A 23,695-nucleotide genomic window follows, 5' to 3' on the forward strand; every position below is an offset into this window, starting at 1 on the left:
GTAGAAATGGCTGCTGACCCCACACGGGTTAAAGAAAATTATCATTGGACATAGAACACAATTATAAAGACATTAGCAGTGCGCTATTGATGTCATGTCATGCAGGACTGAATAAACAGCGTGATGTTTCACATGCAGACTACACACTTTTTCTAAACCTATTTGAAAAAAGTTTCAGATTTTAAATATAGAATACAGAAGTGATAATGAGGAGAGCTGCTCATTTCATTAGACAGAGATGATTGTTACTCACTAAGATAAATTTCAGAATGATTTTTCCTCACTTAGGGGATATCTTATCCTTTCCAATCCATTAGGCACATTACATTTTTGCTTACACACAGACAATACAGTACTGGCAAAGTTCCCTTCCATCTGTTCTTTCAGACAAAAGACAGGTAGGGAAAATGGTCACATCCTATCCCAATAACCTTGTTGCTGGTCTGATCTGCAGCATGTAAAGAAAACAAGAGGAGATTAGGACACAGTGAAAGGTGCTCCAGCTGGACGGGCTGATTCTATTTCTGTAATGGCTCATGCTGTATTTAGTATTTAGCTAAAGTACCTCTTCATGCATATTTTACCTAGATGCCCAGTTAACAGCACAGAAGCAGCAGTTATATTGTCATATCAATATTTTATACCCCCTGGAAAGGATTAATGTAAATATGATTACCATTCATCATGCTAAATTACAGAGTTTATGAGTGACACTTCATTGGAGGTATGTATATAGCTCTTTCTTTGGTAAGGAAAATAGATGTGCTTATTTTTATCTCTAAATACAGTGGCAGAGCATGTGTGCATGTGCAGTGTCTTGGACTCTCCTCTGGAGGAACAGACATCGAGGGAGAAGAGGAACTGAGATTACTGGGGGAAAGGTGAAAGGAGAGCGCTGAAATTTTAGGGGAGAATAGGTACAGAGCAGTTATGATCAGAGCAGGAGAGATACCGAGGCGCTGGTATTAGGAGAGGGAGAAAGGCAAAAGAAAGCTCCTCTGGGGGTAAGTTATCAGTGCAAAGATTTTTCAGGGAGGAGGAGACGATAGCAGGGGGCCCTGGAAAGAAGGTTAGAGATGCAAGGCGATTCAAAAGCATGAGGGGCAGCTGCAATAATGGCATATGCCAATCTTCTATGGCAAACCAACGCAATGCTATTTTCTATTATTTCTTTGTATCCATTTTCATACAAAGGTAACAAAACCAGTACAAAAAAACGGAAACAAAATGAACCTCCTCCTTGTAACGCCCTAATCTGTCTTCAAGGCGTCAAGCGAGAAAGAAATACGATGAAACCGATAAATAACGAGGTCCCCGTCGGCGGCGCTAAAAAAACACAAAAATAAAAAGGACGACCCTTGGGAAGGACACATGGGCGGAGGGGGGGACGTCAGACATAGATCTGAAGGTAGGGGCGCTAGGGTGGGAGGGCGCCTGGCCGCAAGCAGCCTCGGCGGTACCGGCGCTGGGAGGGGGCGGGGCCGCCTCGGTGACATCATCGGGGGGCGGGGTCGGGCAGGGACTCCGGGGACGGGTGGGGGCGGGGCGCGGCGGGCTCCTCTCAGCCCTGGCAGCGCCAGCGCTCAGCCCCCGTGCATCGCAGGCGGCGGCGGTGGTGGCAGCGGCGGCGGCAGCTGCGCGCCCGTGGCTCCCGCTGCCCGGCAGCATGTCCTGCATCCACGGCATGAAGAACACCCTCCTCCTGCTCCTGCTGGGGACCTGCCTGCTCCTGCTCTCCGTCAGCGTCTGGCTCCGCACAGAGGGCAGCCCCCCTCACAGGTAACGAGCCCGCCCGGGGCTATCCTCCGTGAGGGATCGCCGTCGCGGGGCACCTTGCTCGGGGCTTTGGCAGCTTGCCTAGCCAGCCTCGAAGCTGGCCAGCTGCCCTGGGGTCAGCCCCGTACCCCCCCCCCCCCCCCCCACCCTTCTGACCCGGGCAAAGCTGGCTGCGACACCTCCGCGGACGCCGGCGGCAGATTTGGCCCCCCCCCCCCCCTCAAAGTAGCTGTACGGCATGGAGCTGCTCAGAGAAGCTCGTGTAACCCACAACTTCTCTAGACACTTCTGTCACTCCAAGAAAACGTGTCAAGACCCCCGCTGGCTGCCGAGGCACTGAAACTTGCATTATTCCAAAGTGTGGGCTCCACTGCCGTCAGCGCATCCTCTCCTCCCTGGTTTTCGAGGTCGGGTTGAAAGCTGTTGAATGTTGCCGTGCATTTCTCGGGCTCATCCCAAACTGCGCTAGTTTACACCAAATCTCAAGGTCGCTACAGCCCGGTAGGGCTTACAGTACGAGGATAAGGCAATACCTGTTGTACGTGAGCCACCAAATGAAAAGGTCCGAGGTAAATCTTACTCACACTGCATCTTATTACTCCACACCTAACCATCTATTTCACACCACGCCAGTAAGTACCTACCTGCCCTTAGCACAGTGACAGCAGGCATCACTCTTCATGCCACCCAAAAATGAATCCGATCCCCTTCCACACTCCGGCACACAGTCGCATACCCACTCCATGCTTGGTCACACGTTTACACCCAACCTAGCTAAATCCCAGAGCATGAGAGACTAAGCAGGGCATGGACCTGGCTAGTATTTAGGTGAGAGACTGCCTGGGAAGACCAGGTGCTGCGGGCTGCAGAAGGCAAAGGCAAAAACCCACTGCCGTCACCTACCAAGAAAATCGTGGTGGGTTCTGATATGGCAAATGCCACCACCAAAATACAAGGGTGTAGAGCTAGGGTGAAGGGCAGATATATGAGAACAGAGACTGGTCATGCCTTAAAATCCCTAATGAATGAATCACCTCTTTGAGAATCAAAACAGGAACATTTTATTTAAATATTACACTTGGAGGGCCTTTTTCAACGAGGACACTGCCCTACCTCCATTCTGTGACTATGGGACTGTGCAAATAAAGGCTAACACGTTATTATTGTATTCAGATGGACTAATATGGTAACCACACTGCTGTGCCCAAGAGAGAAATCTGTCTTGGCTAAGGCCCCCTGTGAGAATTAATTGGAAGCCTTAACTGTTGGTTATGCAATTCATTTATTTATTTATAACTTTTATTCTGCCTTTCTGAAGGCAAAGTGGATCTGAAAACTCTGCTAGAGTTGTCCAAGGTTCACCATGAATAATTTGGACTCAAAAGTGAATTGAAAGGGAGGGAGTTTTATCTGTACATAACTTATTTCCTCCTCACCTTCCAAAACTTGGGATCCTTTTGTTAAAAGCTTCAGTGATTCTTTTTCCTTTCCCTTTGCTGCTCCATATCCTGCAGATGTAGGTGAGACCTTGTTGCTTTTCTAATGCTCTAAATTTCATGCATGGGTCATGCCCACAATAAGGAAGCATCTAAAGGCAATGGTTGCGCCTCAGCACGCACAGCAGTTTTTGGATTGGGGAATGGGAAGCAAGGAGATCACCTTTGTGCTGCGTTAAGTACGATAAATGCATAATAGTTCAATTCAGTTTAAATGTGTGAGGCTTTTTTTTTTTTTTAAAATATATGAGACCATAGAAACAGAAAAGAATGTCTAAAACTGCCTTCAAAAGAATGCATCTTTTGGACTGCAAATGAGTAAACTTTCTTTGACAGGCTTGCCTGTAAGAAAAATATCAGGTTTTGCTCTCACAAAAAGTCAGTTTTGTTTAACGCATTTATATGGAGAGTGAGGTTGTGGTCTTTGGTGGCTGCCAGAGACTGAATAGCCTTTGCATGCTTATTTCCACCCTCTCGGACCAAGTGAGAGGGCCTCCGTCTCATCAGGTCTACTGCAAATTCAGTTGACTTGCATGGACCTCGCTTTTGCAGTACTGTGTGTGTGTGTGTGTGTGTTAGGTGCTGCCTTTGTATTCCTAATGTCTTTTGAAATCTCAGCTACAAGTCAGAGAGGGGAAGGCTGTGAGAGAAAGATAAGATTTTATTTTATTTTTTTTTTTACATGTGGCAAAAGAGACAGAGCACACTTTATAAGCACTGGACTGACAGCTTGGGCAGCAAAGGTAGAAGGAAGTGCACAGCAAAAGAGGAGCAGCAAAAAGAAAAGGCCAAATGGCATGTAGATAGATTAAAAAGAACGGAAAGATTGAAAGCTCATTTATTTTATCAGAGCTGAGGATGGAGGTCTTGTGGGGAAACTGATGCCTTCTCTTTCACTGTCATGCCATTTAATGGCTATAACTCTCTTCCCCCACATAATTGACCGTAGTGGTTATAAATATCATCACCCTGGTTAGTTTAAGAATTAGGCAGTGACAGTGATGGAGGTTCACCTCTCCCAGAATTGCCCTTTCTCAGGTTGAGAAGGCTGTATGGGGTGCTTGTGGTGTAGAGCAGGGTAGCCCTCAGCCATGTGCAGGAACCAAAGCGGCATCCTTCACACGAGCAGCTCCAAGACAGAGAAAATAAAATTGCTCAGCTACCTGAGAAGAGTAATGAAGTACAGCTGTTTGATTTCGCTTTAGGAAATATATTTGCTCTGATTACCTTTCAGTAGAACTGTTCTCAGAAGGTAATTAAAGTTGAGTTTGACGATGGTAACGCTGGGTTCAGAGAGCAACAATTAATTTACTGCTTGATCACAAGTTAAGCAAAGATTTGGTCAAGTGAAATATTTAGTTCTGCAGCTGGTGATTGTCACTAACAATGAAACCTTTCTGTGTCTGTATGCTCCTCCTCTTTGGCTTATTGCTAATATCTCTTCAAGTTGTAGGTTAATTTTTTTTTTTTTTTTACACATTCACTGAACTGAGAAAATAGAATTGAAAGCTCAGGTTGTATTTTTTTTTCCAGAGTGGATGTCATCAGATACAAACATATTCACACACACACGCACACCTTGCTCCAATTAAAAAAAACATACACCCTGCTGCTTGCTTTTACTTGTCAGAAACAGATGTGGGTCATGTTACTACGAGGAGGCGGCAGCAATGTGAGAGTGCATGTCCCGGGTGGCAAAAAAATGCCCACCCTGTTTGAATCTGGTGCCTTCTCAGGTTAACACCAGAGCCCTGTGAACCTGCTTCAGTTTCTGCAGTAGAAACTGGGCTGGTCCCTGCTTCGCTCGGGCATCTCAGTTTACAATTGTTTTGATGTATTTTTATTTTTTTCTTTTATTTTCCAGAGGGAAAGAGAATAAAGAAGAGAGACCAAGTACAAACATCACACCGACAGGGATCAGAAAGCTGGTAACAAACACTATGAAACTAGGACAGCATACTAATTCTTCTAAAGACAGGTACAGTTGATTATTCTTTTGTTATGGAGAATTCTTTGCTGCTTTAACTGTGTAACAGCAAATATTTACTTTAGTTCTCAGCATCTTTGAATAAAGTGATACCTTCATATATTATCAGAATGAACCCAACTGACTGACGTGTATCTTTTTTTAAACATTTTTCTAGTAATACGTCCCCATTTGACATCTGTGTACTAAATGAAGAGCTACCAAGTGTGACCTAGTTATTGGAAAGATACGTTGGGCCGAGCCCAGTTTTCTGATGCTCCCCTCTTGGCAACCTCACCAAAGGGCATCTGAACAGTCTGCCATGCATGGAGTTGGGGCTCTGATCTTCCTATTGATTCCCCTAAGAACGTAGGACATTAGGCACATGCATTCGTTTTTGACGCATTAGGAAATTCATGCGATATTTCCTAATTCGTCATGGATCGGTAAAACCGAAAAATGATTGCATTTTCCCCAAATTTTCGGGGAAAATCATTTTTCCGGTTAGCGTGCACTAAAGGGAGTTAGCGCGCATTAACTCCCATTAGTGCGCCCTAACCCGAAAACGATTCGCCACGAAAAAAAATACCGAACCGCAGGACATATGAAATTTCCCATGGTTTTACGAAAACGAAGCCCAATACAATTACCAGTACGATACACATCTCTATAGGACATTTCTATGCATGCAATAGGGCAAAACCAGTCCTACTTGGTTGACATGGGATGAGGTGGTAACCTTACTTGCCTTAGTCTGCACTTGTTAAAAAGCATCTTTTTCCCTTCCCTTCCCTTCGCTGCTAACCCAAATGCAGAGAGCCTTCCTTAAGTCGCCTGTATTTAAAAAGGATGTGCCTTTCAGCCCCAGGGGATACTGAGCTTCTTCCTCCTGTGACTGCCTGCTTTAATCTGGTTGTCAAAGCTATTCAGCAACTTTTGTATTTAGGGACGTAGAAGAGGTGTTGCATATGGCAGTAGCTGCCAGGTCTTTGGGCTCTGCTGGCTTAACTTCGTTCTCAGCTACAGGTAGGAGCGGTAGCAGAGATGCACAAATGATTGGTCAGAAAGATGTCAGGCCAACTAAAAACCAAAACAAGATGTAAGAAACTGCTCAGAAAGAGTAAGCGATTACTGCTTTTCAAAATGTAGTAGTCTTTTGACGTTAGGACAGGATGAGTGTTGCCTTGCTTCCTCTGTATTTGCAACCTGTTCCAGAGTTTAATATTTCCGATTGCTTTGTGTTTTCCTTTGTTTCGTTTAGAGTGCGCTAAAGTCATTTTAATGCGTGTTAATGATTTTAGCAAGTGCTAAATGAAACAAAACAGAAAACATGAAATGAAAGCAAAGCAAAACATTTTCCCTACACACTTCTACTTTGCAATATTTTTTGGGAAAAGTTTGCTGAAGAGCTGCAAGTCTGAATGCTTCTGCATTGAGAACATGGATCGATTTCAGACAGGTGATACCAGGTCAAGTGTAGGTCTGTGACTGGATCCTAAATGTGGCTTGATAATGTACCACACACACAGGTCTAGCCAGTAAAGTGCGGCCGCGTTTACCCTGCTCCTAACCCGCGTTCTACTCACTTTCCGGCCGCGTTAGCCCTTCCTGCGATCCACAACCCCCTTTAACCTACCCTCACCGCGTCCTAAAATCCCCGGGCAACCCCTTCCGCACGCGGCATGTATATTGCATGCAAACGAGCGAATTAGCTATTCCCTAGCATCCAGTAACCCGCGCCCTGACTATCGCTATTTTACCCTGCCATTTTGCCGCGCGTTTAACCTGCTAACTTACCGCCTACCCTTACCCCTGCGTTAGAGGCAGGGGTAAGGGTAGGCGGCAAACTTTCCCCCAGCCCCCGCTCACCTGCCTTGGCCGCATCCATGGATGCTGGTCTCCGGGGCAGCCCCAGTCCTCTCCCCTCCTCCCGAAGCAAAAAAAAAGCGAAAAAAAAAGTTGCAAGAGAGAGAGGGGAGAGGACGGGCAATCCTACGCTCGGCGACTTACTTTTGCAGCTCCCTCCGGACATCGTGGCTTTCCCCGTGCCAGTCCCCTCTCCCCTCCTCCCGAAGCAGGGTGCGAAAAGCAGCCTTGCTCCGGGAGGAGGGAAGAAGGGACTGGCAGTGTAAAGCGGCGAAGCGACTTACTTTTTGCACCCCACTCCGGACATCGGACGACCTCTCCTGCCTCCAGCTGCTCGCGAAGATGGACGCCTGCACGGCCGCTGAAGACGTGACATCACATGCCGTGACGCCAAACGTCTTGACGCCACGTCTTCAGCGGCCGTGCAGGCGTCCATCTTCGCGAGCAGCTGGAGGCAGGAGAGGTCGTCCGATGTCCGGAGTGGGGTGCAAAAAGTAAGTCGCTTCGTACTGCCAGTCCCTTCTTCCCTCCTCCCGGAGCAAGGCTGCTTTTCGCGCCCTGCTTCGGGAGGAGGGGAGAGGGGACTGGCAATCCCAACTTCCTGGTATCTGTCATTTCAAATGACATTTGAAATGACAGATACCAGCGTGGCCATGAAGCGTTAGGCCCGCGCACCCAGGATACTGTATAGGCGCTCTATACAGTAAAATGGGTTGCGCAGGCCTAACGCTTCACGGTCGCTTCTTAGACGCAGCTTGCATTTGCAAGCTATTTACATACAGGATCGAGCGGTAGGTGAGCTGCACTGTGCGTGCGGCAACTGTGGGTGCGCCGGGCACTAACGCAGCTCTTCCTACCGCTCGTTACTGGATAGACCTGACAATCAGTAGAACTGGGTTTGATTATCAATTTAGTTTCCCTGGAATAATGGTAAGTATTAGTGGGTACTGATTTTATATAGATCTCTAATCATAATCTATTGCAATTCATGCTCCCTGTGTTGTGATATATTTTGTGTGCTGGTTGACTAGTTTTTGTTTTGTGATTATTTTGCTTTGGTACCCTGGATGCAGTATCGTTTGAAGAGTTAGAGTAACATTCCTCTCCCTACATTTATGCTGCTCCTTGATTTTAGACTGGAAAATCAGGCTCAATTATTTTGTTGATGTTTCTGCTTCGAGCGTAAAGCAGCAGAAAAACGATTTCAGATACTTTTGCATGGCCGAAGAACTGAAGCACAATCTTCTAACAGCTTTGCTTCTTAGTACATTGATTCCCAAGTATTGCTTTTAACCATTTGACTCCGAACATTTTTGTGAGAAGGCAGAAAAGAACTGGAAGGACTGAGGAAATTGGGCTTGCATGTTTATGCTCTGCAGTTATTCCTCGTCTCTTTGTGTTTTCGGAAGTGGCTGTGAGGAGGAATTTTAGTGCTCTTGTAAGGGGTGCTCTTTCCTTTGATGTCCTTCTCTCTCTTAACAGCTTTGTGCTATGGCTGAGCAGTCCAGACAGTGCTGAGATGTCACCCACCCTCTCGCCTGAGTAAATGCCCGGGCCCCATGAGACACCCTGCTTTCATCCTTAAGATTAGTGTTACAGGAAGTTGATAACGATTTCCTTTCTGCTGGTCTGTAGACCTCAATTTGCTTGGTCATGCTGATTAAGCCGACTAACTCTTTGCTAACAGGCATCTCTTTTAAAGCTTGTGAAACTCTTTGAGTTTGGGAGGGGTTTTGTTTTTTTGTTTTTTTTTGTGAATTCCTGTTGGACTGTTATTGAACTGAATGGAGTTCTGTTCCTTCTCATTTTTTGGCAGTGTGGCAGGGGTTTGTAAGAAAATTTAGATTTAGAGAGCATGTCAGGTCCGTGCAGAGTAAATTAGCCGTGATGTGCTAGTCACAGAAATGACTTCTTGTCAGATCAATTGAAAGACAAGGTGAACAAGATCATCATGGTGGAATGTCAGATTCAGATAAATGTATTGGCGTGACAATTTTACATGTGTTGCCAGAGTAATATGTATAATGATTAGAATAAAAGGTTAGGAAATGGTAATAAGTCAAGTAAAGGTACAGGTTACGGAAAGTCCAGCATTAGGGACATATCTCTGGTTTTGGTGCTGGTCTGTGTTATCCCTGAGCAAGTTTCATTGCTGGCCGGTGGCAGGATACACACAGTTTGCTGCTATAACTGGTTTCTCCTTTTCTTCCAGGATTATGCACAGCTTTTTTTGCTCATTCTTTGTGGGACATCTTGGGTTTTCTCTGTCAGCTTTGGGAAAAGTGCATCTCTGATCTCTTTGTATTTTGCACAGGATGGGAGGAAATACATTTCTGTTTCTGTTTCTCCAGTGTTGTTGTATACAGAGTCTCTTCTTGGGATTTCCAGTTTAGTTTTTGTCTGCATCTTTCTATTTCTAGTCTGTGATCACTTTTCCTGTATTTGAGGGTCTATCTGTTTTTTTGCATTTGTGACTGAGGTGAGGTGTTTTGTTGATGTGTATATTCTATGTAGGTGTCTGTAGCAGTCCAACTTGTTCTGTTTTGCAATTTACTCTTCCCAATAGGAGGCTTATTGGTATTCTAGAGAACATTGTGGGGCAAACATGGAGAAGCACCATGTGATCTGCGATTTGAACCATCCCAACTTCAATAAATGGAATCAGTTCTCTCATGCTGATGAATAACAAAACAGGAATGACCTATCATGGGATACAGGAGGGAGGATAGGCTTTGATGGAAATGTTATTGGTCTGGGTGAAGATAGGGTAGAGGGCAGAGAGAGAGAGTTTATTTCCAAATTTAAGGAATACTTACTAAATAATCTGAATATTGGTGATGATTATTGTACTGTTTTCATAAATCATATGTATTTGCTTGAATTGCTAAACAGTCAGTTAAACCTTTTTCCTTTCCCAATTTCAAATACCAGAGAACTCAGATCTTGAATGCCAACTAACATTTGTTAGAAAGATGAACAGTTCAAACTCATTGTGGATATCAGTGTATCAAGAATAGCCACACAGATAGCAGAGCCTGGTTCAGCTGTTCTCTGGAGCCCAGTAGTCATAGGAGAGACATGTGTAACTGTAGTAGATGCTGTATATTCTAGTGAATAGTAGGGGTATAAGAATAAATAGACGAAAAAGCGATGCTCTAAGGAGTCTGTAGGGAAGGATAGAGGAAGCATTGTTAGCTTGTCAAGAACCTTTTCCCCCACAGTAATTATGTCAATCCCAGGCTGCTTTTGGTCAAGAGAACTCAGACACAGAGAGAGAGAGAGAGAGAGAGAGAGAGCAAAACAGGATAGATCCAATAAGGAGCTCAGAAACATTCAAACAATAACCAATCAGAAAAAAAACCCTCTACAACGTGCAGAGACTCTAAGCTAAGCAATATCATAAGATGACACTGGGTGGTAGCATAATAAAGAGACATGCACATAAACTGCGGAGGCAGAATAATTATAGGAATAAAGGATTTTTGTGGTTGATGCAAAGTGTTAAATTGCTCAGCTGTTACAAATGAGATTGGTTGCATTGAAAATGTATTGGTGGTTTTTGGATTTCTTCAAAGATGAACTGTGTTCTTGTGAGTTGATATTTCTACAAGAGAAGTTTTACAAATGAATAACAGGAAGTGACTTTTTTCTCTAATTTGAAAATGTTGAGAATTTGAAATCTTATTTCACTATTATTTTAAATGAAAAAGTGAGAGATTTCATTCTGACATTAAATTCATCCCTACAAGGGGAACTAATGCCTTGGTGAACAGACTCCTTTGATGGTTTATGCTTGCAGAAAATACTCCTGAAATCTTTATTTTATTTCATCTGATAACATAAAGGTACTTTGAATGTGTTTCTGCTACAGCTGGGGTGGAAATAATTTTCAACCTCCTGTCTATAGTTGTTAAATGAGGACTTAGAAATTATTAGCAGTCCTGCTGTGTACTTTGATCTCTTGGTCAGCTAAAAGAAAATCCTTGTATAATTTAGATACGCTCATGGTGGGTCATAAAACATCTGGAAAGCGACTCCTGGCCTTTCTGCACACTTGTCCTGTCTTCTTGTGCACCATATGATGACATTCCTTTTTCAGATACATCTCATTCCTTTTTTCACAGACTTCTTGTGCATTTTGAGTACAAAGGGAAGATGTAGAGCTGGCCTCCTGCTAGAACTTGCAGGGCAATGTGATTCTGGCTGGACTTTTCAGGAGTAGGTCACAAGTGATTTATTTTATAAAATGTATAGCCTGAATGCCCCACTGTTCACAGCAGGTAACAAAAATGCATACATAATAATAAATCAAACAATCACATGAAAACTACACCATAAAATAAATCAGAATACAAGTACAAAAACAAGTACACTATGATTATTTGGTATACTTATACAAATGAAGGGAGACTAAAACAGGGTTAATGTGCTCATTCATTTTTGTCTCAGTCAATAGCCAAGCTGCTGAATTTTGTATTATCTGTAATGGTCTTGTTAGGGAGGCAGGTAGAGGGCTCTACAGTGCTTGAAGAATGGACCAGAAATTGTCTTCAGGTAAATGTTTCAACAGACACAGCATACGTAGTTTAAAGAGTAACGGGCAAATTTTTAATTGGCCATGCACGTGCCACGCGTATTTTCAAAGGGGCCCAGCCACACACGTAACCCCTGTTACGTGCAGAAGTGCCGGGCCCATAGAAAGGGGTGGTCTAGGGGGCAGGGAGGGGTGGGGCTTGAAGGGTCGGTACAGCAGCCATTTGCCGCTGTGCTGGGGAAGTGCGCGTTGGCAGTCGTGAGCAGTAAGCAACATAAAAAAGGGAAAGGTAGGATAAAGGGTTTAGGGGGTGGGAAGGACAGGGGAAGAGGGAGGGAGTATGGGCAGGAGGGTAAAAAAGTTCCCTCCCAGTGCGCTTCTTAATTGGACTGAACTGGGAGGAAACTGGGAGAGGCCTGATCTCGTCGCAGCATATATCTTTATAAGATTAGGCCCCCACCCCCTGCGGGCGCTGCCTGCACGTACGCACGAGGATTATAAAATCCAGCACGCATGTGCGTGTGGCCCCTGGATTTTATAACATGTGTGTGCCAGCGCGCGCATGTTATAACATTGGTGTGTCCATGTATGCATGCTGAGAAGCGAGCGCACCTTTTAAAATCTACCCCTTAGGTTTTAGTCACCTGTTAACCTGAAGGTTCATTGACAAGTTGGTGTCAAATATCACTCCTAGATTACGAACAGATTGTACAATTGGAATGTTTTGGCCATCAAATCAGAGGACAGAGGGAGGATCTGGCACAGGAGTCCTACTTAGTATGATCAGCTCAGTTTTTTTCAAATTGAGAAAACGTTTGTTGTGATAAGAGCATTGTTTAATGGTTGATAGATAAATTATGGTAAGTTTCAAACAGTGGACCAGGGGGAAGTGAATGGAAAGAAAACCTGAACATCATCAGCATGGATTTTGTAATTAAGGTCCAAACCATCCAGAATTGTGCCTAGGGGGATGAGATAAATATTAAAGAGCATAAAGAGAGAGCTGAAACTTGTGGAATTCCTGTAGTCAGTTTGTACTATTTTGATGGGTTTTGCCCAATTCTCACTTAATGAGAGCACTTCGACAGATAAGATGAAAACCATTGGTAAACTATTCCTGAGATATTAATTTCATATAATCGAGCGTGCAAGATCTTGTGATCAGTTCTGTTAAAGACAGATCAAGGAGAACCAGAAGGTTTTTTTGTTTTTTAAGCTTTGTTTATTGAGTTGCACATATCATCACAACATGAAGAGTAGGCAAATCAGACTAGGCATTATACCCCACTTGGCAATCGACTCAATCAGTAAAATGTTTTTCTTTTATCCTAAAACACAATTCCCCCCCCCCCAGACATAACCTATACCACACCCCCCCAAGCAAACAATCAAACAGTCCAACATACAATTTCACCCCAGCAGGAATAGAGAAAACAAAATGTCTGTAAGACCCAGAAATATACACTTTACAAGTGATCAATATCCAAAATGCCTACGTGCCAAGGACCGCATTTGAAAATAGCTTTTGTTTGCTGCACACTGTTGAGAGTTACTCACACAGTCCATTGCTTGTAAAGTTCCTGTAACATCAGCTCTTTCCACTGCAAGTAGTTTGGTTGGTCTGCAGAGTTCCACACACCTATGAGAACTTTTTTCGCTAGCAATAACGCCACAGAGACATATTTTATACCACCCTTGGGGAAAGCAGTCAATCTTTCAGAAAGGATTGTAAATAAACCACCTTCCCAGACCAGGCCACTGTGCAATCCAAAACCTTTTCCAAACGTGCGCACACTTTATGCCAAAAAGTTTTTTTAATGGAAGCATCCAGAGAACATGTGACATAGCGTCCCTGGTTGCATTTTGCATTTCAGACACATGTCAGAGTCCCACGGCTTCACTCTTGTAATATACACTCTGTGTATCAACGTGAATTGTATCTCTCGCATATTAGCCGACAGCTAATGATTTGAAGGCCATATTGAGATTTGAAGTTTCCAAATCTCCTCCCAGATGCACATTCCATGCACTCACCAACCAAACCACCTTTCAACATGCCCATCCAGACAGAAATTTTATTGAACTCGGGGATTCTGTTGAAGAAGCTATTCTCCTCATCTGTGAAAGTCAACAATACCAGGCCTTCCTTTCCCATGTCCAAACAATAATGTCTCGCTTGTAAATAAGAAAAGAATTGACCCCTGGGAAGCAACCAATTATCCTGAAGCTGCTGAAATATATACATGGCACCCATATCTTCATCAACTAATTGACCCACACATTTTAACCCCATGTCCTCCCAATCCCAGAAATTTGCTGAAGAGAACCCCACTGGAAAATCCACATTGCCTCTAAAAGTTAGAAATGGTGATCAGCCCACACTGCGCTTCATAGCATTCCTCTACTAGCGCCAGGTTTTCTGGAGAACAACCATCCAGAAACTGGATTGACTTAACCCCTGTAGCCTATTGCTAGGAAGATGAAGTAAGTTAATAGAGTGATAGGGGTATCATTTGCACCTAGCAATGATTCAGGATCATATTTGTTGTTCATTGCTGCTGACCATTCCTGAATATACCTGAACAGACAAGCAACATTATACAATTGGTGATCAGGTAGCACAAGCCCTCCTTTGATCTTGACAAAACACAGTGCCCTGTAGCTTAATCGTGCTTTTTTACCTCACGAAATAAATGCTATATTTAAAGTGTTGCATTTGGCCGGTCATGGGTCTGTCCCGCGACTGGCTACTTTTATCTCCTTGGCCAAATCAGAGGGGGGCTGCCGCCGCTGCAGCTGGTGCCCGAACGAAAACGCGGCAGGCCGCCGCAAAGGCCTGACATGTTGTGCTAGGGACGCCACTCCATCGAGCAGGGTGTCCCTAGACGCGCATGGGGCTCAGCCCCATTTAAAAGGGCCCACGGCAGAAAAACCACTGCGGTGCCCGCAGATTATATCATATGCTCTCCACTATTTAAGGCCTGCTCAGACTTGCCTCAGATGCCTCGGCAATAGGTAGTACTCTTCTGAGCAGCCAATTGCTTTGTTCTTGATTCCTGGTTCTGCTTCTGTTCCAGTGTCTTGCCTTCATATTCCTGGTTTCTTCCTGTGTCTTTGAAGTTCCTGTGTTCCATCTCATGATTCCTTGTCTGCTCTCAGTGTCTTCTTGCTGTTCCGCCTTGCCTTCTTCCCCCTGGATTGACTTCTCGGCTTGACCTCTGTTCGGATCCCCGTTTTGTCTTCGTTTGGATTCCTGGCTTGACCGGACTGCTTCTTGATCACGTTGACTTCTGCCTGCCTTGTGACCTCTGCTTGCTCCTCGTCTTGCTGTACTCTGCCTGCCCTTGACCTCGGTCTGCTCTTGTCTCTGCTGCCTTCCCTGACCTCTGCAAGGATTGACTTTGTTTTCTTCCTGCTGGCCTCAACTTCTTTTGCGACGGATTCTTCTCTTCACAGAGGCCTGTGCCTACGTCCAGCCAGCCTCAGCACTCAAGGGCTCAACCTAAAGGGAACAAGGGCTGGTATTGGTGAAGTTCCTGTCCTCTGCTCCAGACAGCTCCACCTGCCAATGGTAAGGACCTGCAGTGCTCCTCCCCAAGGGTAGCATTAACCTCATCTTGGTCCACTTCTGAAACATAAAGAGAAAAATGTAATGACATCTGATTGCTTTATCCAAAAAGGTAACATTTGATGGCAATAAAGAATTTTTGGCAAAACTACCATTTTAATCAAAGCACACCTTCCCGACAAAGACAGGGCCAACTCTCTCCAGCATTTTAATAGTTTTTGGGAATATTCTAAAGCAGCCGTGACATTACACTTGTATGTCTTCCATATTGAAGTAGCAAGTATAATGCCCAGATATCGGAGTGAGGAGTCTGCCCAAGCCAAGGGACAAGAACCCTCCCTGTTCTCACTGCTGGGTATAATGGAAAAGCAAGAGACTTAGTGGGATTGATTTTTAGTCCAGAAAAACTGCTGAATAAATGTATCAAATCTAAAATTTTTTCTAAACTGTCTTTGGGATTCCCCCAATAAAGCAGAATATCATCTACAAACAGACTGAGACATACCAGTTTCTTACCAATGGGTAATCTCTCAAACCCACTCATAAAGCGTAATGCAATTGTCAGAGATTCCAGGAATAGGACAAACAATAACAGGATAGTAGATATCCCTGCCGAATACCTCTACAAAGCTGAAATGAGGAAGACAAGGTACCATTGACCAAAAACTGAGCCCTAGGTTGATTATACATATAATTATGGAGAGGAGGAATAGCCTAGTGGTTAGAGCAGTGGACTATAAACCAGGAGACCAGGGTTCAAGTCCTGCTGTCGCTCCTTGTGACCTTGGGCAAGTCACTTTACCCTCCATTGCCTCAGGTACAAAACTTAGATTGTAAGCCCTCTGGGGATAGGGAAATATCTACAGTACCTGAATGTAAACCGGTGTGATATCTTGATTGAGATTGAATGTCGGTATATAAAAATACTAAATAATAATAAAAAAAATTATACTGATTCAATACCCAATGCAGATATGGCCACTCAACACGATCAAAGGCCTTCTCTGCATCCAAGCTAACCAGCATGCCTCTTGAACCCTGATTGACTGCTGTTCTTATGGCAAGTATGACCTTCAACAAATTCAAGGATGAAAGTCTCCCCGCTATAAAATCTTTTTGGTCTGAAGAAATCAAATCTTGTATAATCAAATTCAACCTATTTGCTAGAACAGCTAACAAGATCTTGATATCTTGATTTAAAATGGATATGGGCTTATACAACTTTGGTAAACATGAATCTTTACCTTGTTTATGAAGAAGCACAATCGTAGGAAGATTGTGTCCCTCCTCAAAAGACCCCTTATCATGTGTCCCCTGGGACATATCAAGTAATAGTTTGGGCACTACTTCCTTCAGGATTTTATAAAATCTGGCTCCAAACCCATCCGGACCCGGGGCCTTCGGTGGTTTGAGCTCTGAGATAACTCTCTGGACTTCCACTATACTAATGGGAGCCTGCAAAAGTTCTTTGCATTCTTCTGTCAATCGTGGAAGGCCCAGAGACTGAAAAAATGTATCCCATACTTCCATATTAACAGGTCCCAAGCATATAAGATTTTATAAAAAGCTTCAAGTGCTTTACTTATTGCCTCAGTGGTAACGATGTGCACAGCGAGGAGCCAGATTGTTTCCAGTGTGCAGCTAAGAAATAACTATTTTTATTAATTTATAATTATTGTGGAAGGCTTCTGTGTATAATATATTGCTGTCTGCTTTCATTTCATTATAATCTCTTTCTCTTTCTAGATATTGATATAGTATATTAATTTGCTGTTGGGATTTCTTTGCTGTTGGGTTTCTTTAAGATTCAAGAACCCCACCCTCCCCCCCCAAAAAAACAAAAAAAACCAATCTAGCTTTTAATTAGATAGAATCTGTCTCTTATTTGGATTTAGCTGTCATTAATAATCTCTGTTTAGATATTAATATTGGGGCATAAATTGCTGAGGGATCATTTAAAGCAAAGGACAAAATAAGCTTCCAGAAAGTGTCGTGCTCTACCTAGCTTGGGCGTGGCTCAGAGAACCAGCAGGGGTCAATCAGATCCATTGTGGGCTGTACTCAGCAAGGAGCCAGGAAGCACTAAAGCTTCTTGTGTCCAGCTAAGCAAAAATTTAACTTAGCAAACCAATCAGGGGGGAGGGTCTTATCAAACTCAATTGCAGATACAGAGTCCTGAGAACATCCTTAACCAAGGGTTAACTGTTTAACAAATGCAAAGGGAAAGGGTGAAGTGGATCACAAAACTCAACTAAATAAGTCACAAAAGTAGTCCAGGAAAAGCAGTAACCTGAACAAGAAAAGCTGGAAAGCTATGAGCACAAATGCTCGTAGTTTTGGCAATAAAATCCCAGATCTGCAAGCCCCAATGGTGGAGGCGGACTTGGACGTTGTTGCTGTCACGGAGACATGGTTTACGGAATCTCATGATTAGGATATGGCAATACTGGGCTATAACTTGTTAAAGAAGGAAAGGGGGAGGAGTGGCTCTTTATGTCAGAAACAATATCCAAGCATCTGAGCTGCAAGGAAGATGGGGCAATGAAGAAGCACTATGGGCCGACCTAAAAAAAAATGATGGGGCATCCATTTTTATTGGAGTGGTTTACAGGTCTCCAAATCAAAAGGAAGAACTTGACAGAGATCTGGTTGAAGACATCAAAAAGATAGGAAAGAAGGGAGAAGTGGTGATCGTTGGAGACTTTAATCTGCCGGATGTAGACTGGAGAATCCCTTCTGCAGAATCTAATAATAGTAGAGAAATAGTGGATGCCCTGCAAGGGGCTCTGTTCAATCAAATGGTAATGGAACCCATGAGGAAGGGAGCTATACTAATGGAGATAATGTCTCTGATGTCCAGGTGGGTGCCCACCTCAGCACCAGTGATCATCAAACGGTATGGTTTCATATCACAAAAAGGATATGGAGAAGAAGCACAAAAACCCGAGTTTTGCAGTTCAAAAACACAGACTTTGATGAAATGGGGAAGGACCTGGAGGAAGAACTAGAAGGCTGGGAGAACGAGAGAGATGTGGAACAACAGTGAACCAAACTAAAAGGAGCAATTAGCAAGGCAACTAATCTATATGTTAGAAAAGTAAAGATAAGCAAAAGAAAAATGAAACCTATCTGGTTATCAAAGGAGGTAGCTGACAAAATAAAGGCTAAAAGAACAGCATTCAAGAAATATAAAGGATCCCAAAGGGAGGAGCACAAAGAAGAATATCTGATAGAACTGAGGGAGACAAAGAAAGTAATCAAGACGGCAAAAAGTCAAGTAGAAGAAAGGATTGCCAAAGAGGTAAGGAGAGGTGACAAAACATTTTTCAGATACATCAGAGAAAGGAGAAAAGTTCAAAGTGGTACAGTGAAATTGAAAGGTGAAAAGGATCAATGTGTGGAGAGAGACGAAGAAATGGCAGAAATATTAAACGAATACTTCAGTTCGGTGTTCACCAAAGAAGACCCCGGAGAAGGACCGTCCCTAATTAACAAGAAACTGGAGGGGAGTGGAATGGATGAAACTCTGTTTAAGGGAAGAGAATATATGGGAAGAGCTAGGAAAATTGAAAGTGGACAAAGCCAAGGGGCCTGATGAGGTTCATCCCAGGATACTGAGGGAGCTCAGAGATGTGCTGGCGGGTCCACTGTGTGTTTAATAGATCCTGTTTAATAGATCCCTAGAAATGGGAGTGGTGCTGAGTGATTGGAGAAGAGCAGTGGTGGTCCCGCTTCACAAGAGTGGGTGCAGAGAGGAGGCTGGTAACTACAGACCGGTTAGCCTCACCTCGGTGGTGGGAAAAGTAATGGAGTCGCTGCTGAAAGAAAGAATAGTGAACTATCAACAGTCGGAAGAATTGCTGGACCAGAGGCAGCATGGATTCACCAGGGGAAGATCCTGCCAGACAAATCTGATTGACCTTTTTGACTGGGTGACTAGGGAATTGGATCGAGGAAGAGTGCTCAATGTCATGTACTTGGATTTCGGCAAAGCTTTTGATACAGTCCTGCACAGGAGGCTGGTGAATAAAATGAGAAGCTTAGGAGTGAGTGCCGAGGTGGTGGCCTGGATTGCAAACTGGTTGATGGACAGAAGACAATGTGTGATGGTAAAAGGAACTTACTCTGAAGAGAGAGCGGTGCTAAGCAGAGTGCCGCAAGGATCGGTGTTGGGACCGGTCCTGTTCAATATCTTTGTGAGCGACATTGCGGACTGGATAGAAGGTAAGGTTTGTTTTTTGTGGATAACACTAAAATATGCAACAGAGTGGACACGCCGGAAGGAGTGGAGAGAATGAGATGGGATTTAAGGAAACTGGAAGAGTGGTCAAAGATATGGCAGCTGAGATTCAATGCCAAGAAGTACAGAGTCATGCATATGGGGTGTGGAAATCTGAAAGAACTGTATTCGATGGGGGGTGAAGGGCTGATCTGCACGGAGCAGGAGAGAGACCTTGGGGTGATAGTGTCTAATGATCTGAAGTCGGCGGAACAGTGTGACAAGGCAATAGCTAAAGCCAGAAGAATGCTGGGCTGCATAGAGAGAGGAATATCGAGTAAGAAAAGGGAAGTAAATATCCCCTTGTACAGGTCCTTGGTGAGGCCTCACTTGGAGTACTGTGCTCAGTTCTGGAGACCGTATTTCCAAAGGGACAGAGACAGGATGGAGGCGGTCCAGAGAAGGGCGAACAAAAAGGTGGATGGTCTTCATTAAATGACTTATGAGGAGAGATTGAAGAATCTAAATATGTACACCCTGGAGGAAAGGAGGAGCAGAGGTAATATGATACAGACTTTCAGATACTTGAAAGGTTTTATTGATCCAAAGACAACGACAAACCTTTTCCGTTGGAAAAAAATCAGCAGAACTAGGGGTCACGCTTTGAAGCTCCAGGGAGGAAGACTCAGAACCAATGTCAGGAAGTATTTCTTCATGGAGAGGGTGGTGGATGCCTGGAACGCCCTTCTGGAGGAAATGGTGAAGACGAAAACTGTGAAAGATTTCAAAGGGGCGTGGGATAAACACTGTGGATCCATAAAGTCTAGAGGATGTGAATGAAGAGAAGAGGCATGGGGGTGGCTTGCGGGAATGACAGCTACTACCTGGAGATTAATACCCTTATTCAATAAACATATACATGGTTAATGCGACTCCAACATTGCTCTAGGCTTCAACGGCAAGAGGAAATGTGGAAAAAAGGATTTGCATTCACAAAAAAGCGGGGGAGTAGCTTGCTTGTTGCAGCGGTTACTACCCCAAACCAAATAAGCCTGATACTTCACTTTCAATGCATATCCAGCAAAGCTCTCTGCTTCAACGGCAGGGGGGATGAAGAAAAGAGGATGTATATTCAGACAACCAACAAGGACTGAATTGCCTAGGTTGGGTAAACAAATAAGTGTGGGGGTAGCTTGCTTATTGCGGCGGTTACTATCCCTAACCAATTAAGCTAGATACTTAACTTAGATGCAGCTCCAGCACTGCTCTCTACATCAATGGTGCGGGGTGGAAGATAAATAGAACCAAAAAGTTACTAATAAGGGCCAAGAGTAACAGATAAGTATGAGAAAAAATAAGTGTGAAAGCTTGCTGGGCAGACTGGATGGGTCGTTTGGTGTTCTTCTGCCGTCATTTCTATGTTTCTGTGTTACTCATGTCCTTCAAGCTATGTATGACAGTTCTCTGTCTAGCATGCTTAACTAGCCTACCCAGTAATTTCTCTGATTTATTGCCCCATTGATAAAGGGAGTGTAAATTTTACAGAAACTGTTTTTTAAAGAGGCAAATTTAGCGATTTATCGATGATCCGAAGGGAGCAAGGCATAGGAGCGTCCTCTCAGTTGATTTCATTACCACGCCTCCTCCAAACCAGAAGGTAATGTCATCCGTCCTTAAAGACTCTCTGAGGAGACTCAATTTTTGCAAGGAACAGCAATGAAGATAGTCTAAAGTTAATCAATTCAGAGGCATCTAGAGTAGAATTCTTTAACACCAGACATATTGAGGCCTGTTTAAGGAGTGGTGGTAGTTTTCCTTCCCTTAAGGACAAATTAATGATTTGGGAGATAATGGGGTCATATCGTAATAATTTCAGCAATGGAGATGGACAAGGATTTAATCGACTAGAGGTACTATTCATCTTCAGAATAATATTGGTGATTTTAATGTTAGACACAGATTCAAATTTATCCCATTTTACGCCCTGAACTTGTGGTATAACAGGAAACGTACTTACACTACCACTATTGAATTGTTGGGGAATTTTCTGAATTTTACTGGAAAAGAATTTTGCAAATGTTTCACAGCTCGGGGCTGAATCAATAGTCACTCTTGACTTCAAATCTGATCTATTAAGGTTTTAACTAACAAGAATAATTTGTGAGAGCTACTTCCAACAGTATTTTTGCTGGAGGTATAGTAAGCTTTTTTTAGCTTCATTTGTAGCTGTTAGATATTTTGATTGCATTTTCTTGTATTCCACCAGATCAGTAAGACCTTTAGTTTTTCACCATCTACATGTTTTTTACATCTTATAGATCTTTTAAGCAATCTAAGCTCTTTAGTATACCACGGCACACAATTTGATCTATGAAGTTGGATACATTTTTCAGCCACAATCTCTTCAATTATGATAGATATGCAGTTTTACCAAGCCTCAGCAAATTGACAAGTATTTTCAGTTTGCAGGTCATTTAGTGTAGATATTAAATGATCTTTAGGAACCTCAGGCTCAATGCAGTTACATTGGGGAATGGTCATTTTTGATGATAATAGTCTAGGGCAGTGGTTCCCCAGCTGGTCGGGTTTTCAAGATATCCACAATGAATATGCATGAGAGAAAATTTGCATGTTATGGAGGCAGTGCATCCAAATTTTCTCTCATGCATATTCATTGTGGATATCCTGAAAACCTGACTGGCTGGGGGGTGCCCAGGACAGGGGTGGGAACCACTGGTCTAGAGTCTATACCACTATAGCGTACAGCTAGGGAGATCAACCTATCTCTCCAGGGAATCATCTTTGCTGTTGCAGCGTCATTTATCAATTTAAAGAAATGTTGTATTAATGAAAACAAGATCTAAAATATGACCTTTTTTGTGGGTTGGTTGTTGCACATATTGATTCCAGCCTTGCCCGAACATGGTATTAAGAAGAAACTCACAAACAGGTGAGTTAGGAGCTTTGTCCAGAAATTCAAATAAAGGTGAGAAGTTACACTCTAACAAATGCAGTGGAAAATAAAAGAGACAGATGCTGAAAATTTGAGATAATAGCACAAGTGATTTGTATGGAAGACTCATATGGTGATCTACTTCAGTTAGATTTAGTGAACGCTTATGATCATTAGACCACCTCCTTTCTTGGTTTCTCTATGGAGGGAATTGGCATTGTATTCTGGTGGACATATTTGATGAATAAGGACTGAGTTTGAATTTGTAAACAAAGTCTCAATAAAGCATACACAAACAGGAGACTGAAAACTATTGGTATTTTTTGTGCAGATATAGCTTGAGCATTAACAAGAAAAATTGACAGAGATAATTAATATATTATAGCATAATATTGAGTTTATTGTATCTATCCCCTGTCCTGATCCAGTCCTGGGTACATGGGTTCAGAGAGGCTCATGTCCTAACATAGGCCCCATGACTTCCGGGGTTTCTACCCAGAAGGGTAAAGATTTAACTCTTTACTGTGGTTTTTTTTGTTCATCAGTGCATTCAAAGCACAAACTGCTCCCCACCACTTGCACTCCAAACTTTTGTTAAAAAGAAAAGTTCTTTCCTGGCACTGATGGCAGGCAAAACACAAAGTCCAAAAAATAATGATACACCAATTGCTAGTGAACCAAATGGCAGCGCAAAGTACAAAAACAGCACAAAAAATAAATCTGTCACTTTTAACAGCAATAATAACTGCTGTCATACAAGTCAGCTGTATAGGATGGGAACCCTCCTCTTTTGGGTTCTCCTAGTATCTGCTTTAAAGGCAGCTCTTTATTTCCTCTCAGCAGCTTCTGAAATTCTGGGGAGCTTCTGGCTGACTTCTCTGCAGCCATGAACTGCTTAGCACTCCTTCCTCAGCTGCAGCTTTCTTTTTCCAGAACTCCCATAGGGACAAAGTACCTTCTCAGTAAGCACTTCTCCAAAATTTCTCTTGTCAGATGAGGAATTTTAAACACAATTCCTGACCTCTTCTTCTTCTTTATTTTGATCTTCTCAAGGTTCTCTCTGTTAAACCCCAGGGCCCCTTTTCCTTCCTGGAAGTACTGTATACCACTCCCTTGCGTTTCAGTCTCTGTCCCTGGACAGGAATTCTTCTCTCTCTCGATTCTCCTCAGTAGTGAGAAGGTCCCAGGCCACTAACTTTCTCTATAAAAGGAAATACCACACTAGCACCACTCCATGGGGAAGTGGCACGCTCAGACTGCGGGTTTACAGTCTCCTACTCCAAATTCCAAATCCTACTGCAGCACATAGGTGCAGAA

At 43.4% G+C, this 23,695-nt stretch overlaps 1 protein-coding gene across 1 annotated transcript in view; it reads left to right on the plus strand.

The window, feature by feature from the left end:
• Window positions 1-1,547: 1,547 nt before the first annotated feature.
• Window positions 1,548-23,695, plus strand: part of ST8SIA6 (ST8 alpha-N-acetyl-neuraminide alpha-2,8-sialyltransferase 6) — a 208,335-nt gene continuing 186,187 nt past the window's right edge. The window contains exons 1-2 of the mRNA XM_029588758.1: window positions 1,548-1,779; window positions 5,137-5,250. Coding sequence (XP_029444618.1) covers window positions 1,667-1,779; window positions 5,137-5,250 — 227 coding nt within the window. The 5' untranslated portion in view covers window positions 1,548-1,666. The remainder of the gene's footprint in view (window positions 1,780-5,136; window positions 5,251-23,695) is intronic.

Source organism: Rhinatrema bivittatum, chromosome 2 (assembly GCF_901001135.1).
Source record: "Rhinatrema bivittatum chromosome 2, aRhiBiv1.1, whole genome shotgun sequence".
In the NCBI taxonomy this organism is placed as follows: domain Eukaryota; kingdom Metazoa; phylum Chordata; class Amphibia; order Gymnophiona; family Rhinatrematidae; genus Rhinatrema; species Rhinatrema bivittatum.